The sequence below is a fragment of the Rutidosis leptorrhynchoides genome, chromosome 6 (genome assembly GCF_046630445.1).
Source record: "Rutidosis leptorrhynchoides isolate AG116_Rl617_1_P2 chromosome 6, CSIRO_AGI_Rlap_v1, whole genome shotgun sequence".
Classification (NCBI taxonomy): Eukaryota; Viridiplantae; Streptophyta; class Magnoliopsida; order Asterales; family Asteraceae; genus Rutidosis; species Rutidosis leptorrhynchoides.
Genome location: NC_092338.1, coordinates 338,318,207 through 338,326,981, shown reverse-complemented (window position 1 = coordinate 338,326,981; position 8,775 = coordinate 338,318,207). Strand labels below are relative to the sequence as shown.

Sequence of the window (8,775 nt, the reverse complement as noted above, 5' to 3'; positions counted from 1 at the left end):
TTTTTAGGTGCGGGGTAAAGTAGCCATAGTCCTCGATTATTATTTTCGATTGCCACCTTATAATTCCTGCATTCAATTCAATTGCTTCTTTTGCGGGTTTTAATTATCAAGCTTTCACCTATCCCTACCTTAACCGTGCATGTAAAGTGGGCACTTCCTCAAACCTTTGTAGATAATGCTCTTTAATTATAGTGTGTGTTTGAATTGTCTTTCATTAGATAATGATGTTAGAGACACATTTGTTTGTAAAGCAACCATGGCGGACAAAACTAACCTGAAATTCGTTGATTTCATAGGTTCCACATGAATGACTATTGGGGCATTGAAAAACTTATTGCCAGGAAGTTCAACTAAATTGCTATAAAATATCTCTCGAGATTGTGATTTTCTTTTCATCGATCTCAAGTTTACTACATTACGATTAACATAGATTCCACAACAACAAAAATTTCTTTCAAAAACCCGCGAATCCGCGGGTCTTAAACTAGTAAATATGATTCATGATGTTTATTTTATTATTTAACCAATATACAACTCATACGGAAGTTACATATTTATATTCATTTTTTTTGACACTAGAAGCTAACTTCTTTATAAAATGTTTGTAAAACTATATGCACATTCAAATTTGTAGAAATACATGATTTGTAGTTTTAACTAGAAAGTTTTTTAATTTGTTTCCGTATAAACGATATATATTTAATTCAAAGAAAGTTTAAAACTGGATAACCCAAACGTTTTAAAAAAATTGAAAAACAAAATAAATTAATAAAAGACCCTTTTTCCCTCATGAACAGTGTCAAACTCATGATAATTAGTAAATGTTTTTAGATATTGTGGAAACTGTAAATGTGGTAGCATTGTGTTGTAGGCGGTAATTACATTGATGTGACAGTGTTGTGGGAAAGACGAGTCACTATGATAAATGTTGGTGTTAGTGAATTGTTGTAAATGACGTGATAAAATATTTTTGGTAGTTGAATGAATAAATAAATAAATAATTCTCGCCAATCAAAATTACTCTTTTCCGATTGTCGAAACCGTGGTCCACCCTTAGAATGGCAACAATGTGCCAGTGCCATCCACAACTGCTGCAGAATGTTAGCTGTGGCCATTGTGTTACAACAACTTACGTTGTATTTGCACAACATATGGTCTTATGAAGTGAATATTTCCACTTTTAAATCGTTGGATATTTGGAATAATTCATGTTCGAACTCCATATATAAAAGTTAAAGTTAATTCCACAAATCTATTTATATGGTAATGTGGGTACAAAGATTATAATTAATTTCCCGGCTTGTACCAATTTTCAAGCGGACTTTTGCTTTGGATGTGGTGGAAAGAGGAGACGGAATGTCCACGCTGCTAATATCGCCCCTACAAATGGGGATATCCAGTAAACGTAAAAATGCTCTGATGTATTATGTCGGTTGTTCACGTATGCCCATCCAAACGCCTGCATAAAATACTCGAAATGCATCAAATCAAGACCGGCACGAGAGTAAGTAGCCTTCATTCAATGGCGATTCTAAGGCATAAGGGGTGGGGTCCTATGACCCCACTAGTGTATAAAATTTTTATTGAATGTGTATTTTAAATTGTATAGGACACCACTAAATTTAACTACGGGACCCCATATATTCGTAGTATTTATGATTTTTAAAGGTAAATGACCACTAAATTACACTTCAAATATAATTAGCTTCGAAATTTTTTTTTTGGGACCCCATAAGGTTTTCATCCTGGAATCGCCACTGCCTTCATTACATTGCAGAAACCAAATGCTAAATATTGTTAGCTAGACAAATTAGCACTAGTTTAAAACAAAACCAAGGTTTGAAGATAAGATACTACAGTAATTAATAAGTTTTGAGTTCGAGTCATGTCGTTGACTATATATTTAATGAGTCGGTGTGTATGCAGTATTAATAAAAAGCACTTGTTGGGTACAAAATCATATCACATAAACACATATATAATTTATGACTTTCTTTTTATGTGGGTAGAGATAGAGAATTTTTATTCGACTCGTGGTTAGAGGAAGGATTATCTACATCTCACCTTTCTATACCTCGCATATGCGGGATTGAGTATTGTTGTTGTTGTTGTTGTATATTTTATGAGTTATTTCTTCTATCTAAACAGAAAAACCTTATACGTTTACGCTCGTTACTAACTAAATTATCACATATAATCAAGTACAACTACAAGTATCTAAATGACATGTATTAAATCATTCAGATTTTAGTTTTATTAAAAAAAAAATCTTCAGATTTTAAATAGCTACAGATGAACTTGAGCAGTAAAACTTACATTGGCAGGATTCATTGAAGGACCGGTATAGCCACGACCAAAAATAACAAGTGTCACGATCGACATGGAAAGCAGCCCGTTTTTCATAACAGCGCTTTTTGGTCCCTTAAGTATAACGTATAGAACACACATTGTACTCGTGAAGGTTAGCAAGCTCTCAGCGAGTGCCCCCGTATGCATATCGACTTTTAGAGAAGGTCCTTTAAGCATGTGTTTGTATTGCTTTGGCATGAGTTCAATAATAGCCAGTGCACCACCTATAGCACCAACTGCCTGTCAACAAATTGTATTAGATTTTGAACGAATCTATACAAATGCCGACCCCCGACTGTCCAGGTTCAATAAATAAAAGTGTCTTTTATATGTGAAAGTTTTTAATTTTAATATATATAATAATAATAAGTTCAATAATACTAAAAGTTGTGATAAATACTATCATCAATCAAAATAATAGTTGTAGAAAATGTATTATCAAATCAAATGGAACCAGGTATGTAATGTTGGGCTATAGCTTTTGGGCTCAACTCAATATCCGACCCTGGGCCATTGACCCTTTGGTGACCTTAAAATTTGTTTACCTGAGCAGGAAACCGAACTGCAACGGAGATGAGTGAATCACCACCAAGACCGATGGCATAAAACGCGGCTGTACCGGTAGGATTAAAACTAGCACCACCTAAAGCACCAGACATAATACCAAAAACAAACAACAAAATAAAAACTAAGGACAATGTGATTAAGACGGAAGCTGGTCCTTGAATTCCAGTAGCTTTAGCAATTGCAGAAGTGGAAGCACCAAGACTACCAGCACAAAATACCCATAAAAAGGTTAACACACCATCACCAATTGCAGCTTTGATTATACCCATATTGCAGTGTTTCCTAATTCAACAGAATATATGTAACACAATGAGATGTAAATGTATGTGCAGATTTTTTGGGTCTGATTTTTATTTTGTAATATAAAATATAATAATGATGATGGTATGATGAGTGTGATTGACCAACTATCTCTTGTAGGTTGGTGGAGTTATGTTGAGGTGAATTTTTAGTGGTCACTAAAAGTTTGCTTTAGATTATTTTTGCCGTTTATTGGTGTTAGTCTAACAGCTGATTTGTTGAAAAAAAGATTGCACTTTAGTATTTTTGTGACTAGTTGTGCAACGTAACCATAACCATTAACAAACAAACAAACGAACAAAGAAGCAGAAATACTCAATTGAGTACTAAGGGGCTATTTACTTTTTTTGCTATTAAGTTCCATATGGATATAGATGGCAGTATGGATATGGATGACAATATGGAGTAATCACTAAAACAATAATGTTGTTTACTTTTTATGCTGAATGAACGCACTGAATAGTTTAAATGACTAATTTGCCCCTAAATATAAATTGCTACATATAATTAAATTCCATACATCTTTAACTAATTAGCAAATCAAACATCATCTTAAAATCACTACTTATATTTTAAAAAATACTCCCGTAACTGTTATCAAATACATACATAAAGTACAATACTCCACTCATTTTTTCGAAAAAAATAATAGTATTTTTTTATATTCATCCAAATGGGTTACGAACTGAAGATGCACGTTTCAAGATTTGATATGCGAAATTAGAAATTAGGAGACCCAGTTCACGTTCATAATTCTTACTCAGAGATGTCTAATTTCTTGAGAAAAATGGATACAGAAGATGAGTAATTTTGTTCCATCAATACTACAAAAGTTATCATAAATCTTCAACATTTTTATCGTCAGATGTTTTTCGTATTTTTCTTCTAACATAGAAGATAAGTGAAAGAAAGAAAAAAATTGAAGACAAAATAGTGAAAGAGAAAGGTTAGGTGTTAGAGGGTAGAGATGGAAAATAGTGTAAAGAAAAGTAGCTATATGGGGACTACACTGGATTTTAGGGTGACCGAGAAAGGCATTACTTTAGTTTTTTATTAATCATTAATGCACAAGTAAACAAACAAACTGGTGACCGAATAAGCTTTTGCAACAATTAATCTCAATAATCCCAAAAGAAACAGCCCCGTAGTCATACACGTATACATTTTATATACATAAATGATATAATGATGGTATAAAAGATCAAACCTCGTTGTTTATACGTAACAAAAAAAGTTGTTATGACTTGTGACTAGGAAAGTCATCACATAATAAAAGGTTACTTTGCTTCAACTTTCAGTTTGAAATTTTGATTTATTAAACACACAAAAGTGCACTTAACTTTATCATAATTTATTTAGGATTAGCGCATAACAATTCACTTAACTAAACTATGATCTTCATTTGGCGTTTCATAAAGCAAAGGAGACTCGTTGTATTCGTGGGGTTAAAGTTGGTTTAAATGTGACAAAATCTCTTTATATGCGAATGACGTTGTTATTCTTTCCGATTGTCGTCGACAAGAGTTGGATCACATTATTCCGATTTAGAAGTTTAGTTTTTGGTATCGGGTTTAAAAATCATTGTTTCCAAGTCTTATGTGTTCGGTGTAGGTGTAGAAGACTCTATTATCAATTCGTTTGCGAATGAAGCAGATTGCCGGACGAGTTCATTTCCAGCTAAATACCTTGGTATTCCTATTAGATCGAATATGAAGTTAGTTTCGAATTGGGAAGAGTTGACTGATAATTTTCAGTCAAGATTGTCTTCATGGAAGGAGAGTTTTTAATCTCTTCGGGGGTAGATTGACGTTACTTAAATCGGTCATGGGTAGTTTCGGGATCTATTTAATGTCCGTTTTCAAGTGCCCGAAAACAGTTATTAAAAATCTCGAGTCAATCCGTGCTAGATTTTTTTGGGGTGGTAGTGTTTACAAGAAGAGGATAGCGTGGATTAAATGGGACTCCGTTTTAGCTTCATTTGAAAAACGCGGGTTAGACATGGTAGTCTTAAAGCGGTTAATATTGCGCTTATACATAAATGCGTTGGCGTCACTCAACTAGTTCGGATGATTTTTGGGTAAAGATTATTAAATTAATCCATGGAGCCACGTTTGATAAAACTTCCAGTAGTGGCACTTGGGTGCGATCGTTGATAGATGATGTAAGACTATTTTAGTCCCTATTAATCTAATCCGGCTGGAAGTGGGAAACGAGAGAAAGGTGCGGTTTCGGCATGATATTTCATGTGGTAATTCTTCTTTAGCATCTCGTTATAACGGATGGTACCATTTATATGTGAAAAAATTTGATACTATCGTCGATAAGTGGGTTAACGGTGATTGGGAATGGACTTGGTCTAGAGATGTAAATGGTGGTCTAAATGTTCAGACTATATCTTCTCTTTACGATGACATTCGGAATGTACACCTTTCGGACTGTGATGATCGTTGGTCTTTTGCGCTAAATTCAAATGGTTTATTTTCAGTTAAAGAAGCCAGTGAACATATTCATCGAAATCGTTTATCTTTTTTGCCGATAGCTACATAGTGGTTTAAAAATGTCCCAAGAAAAGTAACGTTTTTTTTAGAGTAAAATTGGATTCCTTTCCACTTTGTTGGAATCTTTATGTAAAAGGATTGGATCTAAATTCGATTGTTTCCCCAGTGTGCATCCATGGCACCGAGTTTAGTGATCATTTGTTTTCCAGGTGTTCATTGGCTCAAGAGGTTTGGTGCACATAACACCCCGTCAAAATGTGTCATGACGCGGCATGTTACTAGATGTCAAAGTCCAGTCAAGTTTTTCAAAAGTTAGCATTCATTTAATGCAAAAAGAGTTTTACATTAAGTTGACAAAAGAGCCAAGGTACATACAACCAAAATAATAAAATGTACGACAAAAGTAAAGTTAATAAAGAATGCCACTCTATAAGTTGAAAATTAAAATGATGTCATGCTTGACCTCTAAACTATTCTCTTGTTGCGGAAGCGTTAGCTAAAGTAAATACCTGAGAAAAACATGCTAAACGTCCACTGGTACATAGGATGTCTGTACTTTTGGGAACAATTATGTCAGAGAGCATGCTCCCTTCTTTCCTCTTTGGTAGCTATTTGCAAGAACACCCCAATTCGGTTTGGCACCACTATCTAATTAAACAAATAGAATGTTGTGTTCCCTAGGTGTTGACAAAGGATAACACATGTCTGCACATGCGTTAAACTTCTGCATTCCTACGTGGTCTTGTAAGGTCACTTGTCAGCCGCCGACGCGTGTCCTTTTCTGTTCAACTCCGTCTTTGAATTCTGTTGAATAGTACAATTGATGTAGACCACTCAGGAAAACGCTATGCTTGTAATGGAGCATAGCTGTCTTGTGTTGTATGCTGCTTTCCAGCCATGCTGGTTCTTCTATGCTGAGTCACTTGATATTCCTGAATTGCTGGGTACACATCATGTGCTAATCGAAGAATACTGTCTACCTTGTGCTGGTAGACTAGACAACATACTAGACACTCGACATAACAATATCTGCTGTCTATACATAAATAAACTTGTGCTGACTGCACATTACATTTTAGTGCAAATAAATTTCTGTTTTGTCATAATTAAATCCTTAATTACTTTGGGGACTCAACACTTAATTTGCTGTTTGTTCAAAATTTTGAAATTAACCCGTATGTCCATTAATAGTTTCCCATTGTGTAGGTCTTGCGGCAATAAGTTTGTTTTTGTTGCGGGTTCTTGCCAAAATGAGTCTTTAAATACCATTTCACATCCGATAATAATTTTTTTAGGATACACGAAGTCTATCGGAGTTATATATATTTCAAGTGGTGTTTCTGGTATAAGTTCTTTCTTAGTAAATATTTCAAACAGTTCATTCTCGGATTCATCATTGATGTTGACATTCATAAACTCGTTAAAATCGGCATCTAGATCTTCATCTTTATTACTTATAGGTGTGAAATCTCCCATGTCTACATCCATTAATTCCCAAAGGTCTTCCTCAAGAAAAGAATCAATATCATCTAACCTTAAAATTGGAGCAGTTTCCACTAACATAGTGTTTTCTAGCAACCTATCCTCCTCGAATAACATAGTTGGTGAAATGGTAGGTTGTGGTATTGAAATAGATTCTGTCATCTTCAAATATTCTAGGAAATGGATTTAGAGAATTAAGATTCTAATATAATATGGAAGGAATAAATAACTAAGATTTAATATTATATTAATATTAATATGCTAAAATTTAACTAATTATAAATGTGATAGTACATATATATATATATATATATATATATATATATATATATATATATATATATATATATATATATATATATATATATATATTATAGAACAACTTTTATCGCTTGACAACAAATAATCAAACATAAATCGGATTATTGAATCTTTCAATACTTAAGTGACCGTCAGTGTCTAAGTTCGAGCAGGAGCTTTTAAATCGGAACCCCAACATCCCTCCCCTAAAGGAAGACCGTCATCACTTGTTTTCAAGAAATATCAATAACCAATATATATCCAATTTTCGACTTTACCGTGCTCCCCGACAGCGGCGCCAAAAGTTGATGTGTCAAAAGTGTGTGCAGTAGTGCTTAATTTGCCTTTCAACTTTTAAATTTATAAAACCTTTATTTTACTTTTAACACCCTAACGAGCAACAAAATCCAGTCAGATGTAGTTTTTAGGTTATCGTCCCAAAAGAGCGTGGAAGCAGATAAGAGTTGTTTTATTATATAGCTTAGCTCTTATTAAAGAACTAAAGATAGATTTTTATGTGTTTTTAATATTATAGATTTTTATCTCTTAGGAAAGAGATGATTGAAGATACATTTTTAATTAATAAGAATAACAAGATAATAAGCAAGAAATAAAGATAAACAATTATAATTAAAAGTAGTTACATGAACGAACAACTCATACGAGAATCATATTAGGCAAGTTTCATAATTTATATTAACACTAAGTAAGATAATAATCATAGACCAACTATTATCCCTAAGCAGGCTAAGCTAAGTGTTGCATATCATTCAATAGGTAGGACTTAAAGCATATGCTAGACACGTGATGTGCATGACTATCATCTCAATTCTTAGTATTTAATTCAATTACATGATACATATCAACCTTGTGATGCGGATCAACATGCAAATAGACTGAAAAATTATATAAGCTATTAAACATCAAGTAGATCAACTCAAGTTACTAGCTGAAATCAATTATTACTTGGTTCTCATGCAATCATTAATCAAACACATCTAAACAGAGGATCTTCGACAAATCCTAACAATATCAAACTCTATTAAATAAGCGTAATTCGAATTCAACAGATTTATCACTAACTATGTTATTTAACGTAGTTGCATGCAATCCAATTTAACAAGTTTGATTTACTAGATCTAAACAAGTAGCATGAATTGAATAATAGATAATTGGATCAAGTACTAATCAATCCTTAAATCATGTTATCTAATCATTAAGCATGGCAAGCAAGCATATTAAAACATAACAGATTCAAAACAGTTAAACAATCATCACA

The 8,775-nt window shown here is 33.3% G+C and overlaps 1 protein-coding gene across 1 annotated transcript; it reads right to left on the bottom strand.

Moving 5' to 3' along the window:
• Positions 1-1,312: 1,312 nt before the first annotated feature.
• Positions 1,313-3,192, bottom strand: LOC139856021 (aquaporin SIP1-1-like). The gene is made up of 3 exons (XM_071845259.1): positions 2,895-3,192; positions 2,317-2,589; positions 1,313-1,459 (listed from the first exon to the last, which is right to left on the bottom strand). The coding sequence occupies exons 1-3, from the start codon at positions 3,183-3,185 to the stop codon at positions 1,313-1,315; spliced, it is 711 nt and encodes a 236-aa protein (XP_071701360.1). The 5' UTR covers positions 3,186-3,192.
• Between the last annotated feature and the right edge of the window lie 5,583 nt (positions 3,193-8,775).

Bases quoted from the DNA above. Each gene is read 5' to 3' on its own strand.
- LOC139856021 (XM_071845259.1), bottom strand. From the start codon at position 3,185: ATGGGTATAATCAAAGCTGCAATTGGTGATGGTGTGTTAACCTTTTTA. The intron at 2,590-2,894 runs GTAAACAAATTT...ATTTGTTGACAG, and splicing joins CAGTTCGGTTTCCTGCTCAG to GCAGTTGGTGCTATAGGTGG. The intron at 1,460-2,316 runs GTAAGTTTTACT...TATTTTATGCAG, and splicing joins CTTCAATGAATCCTGCCAAT to GCGTTTGGATGGGCATACGT.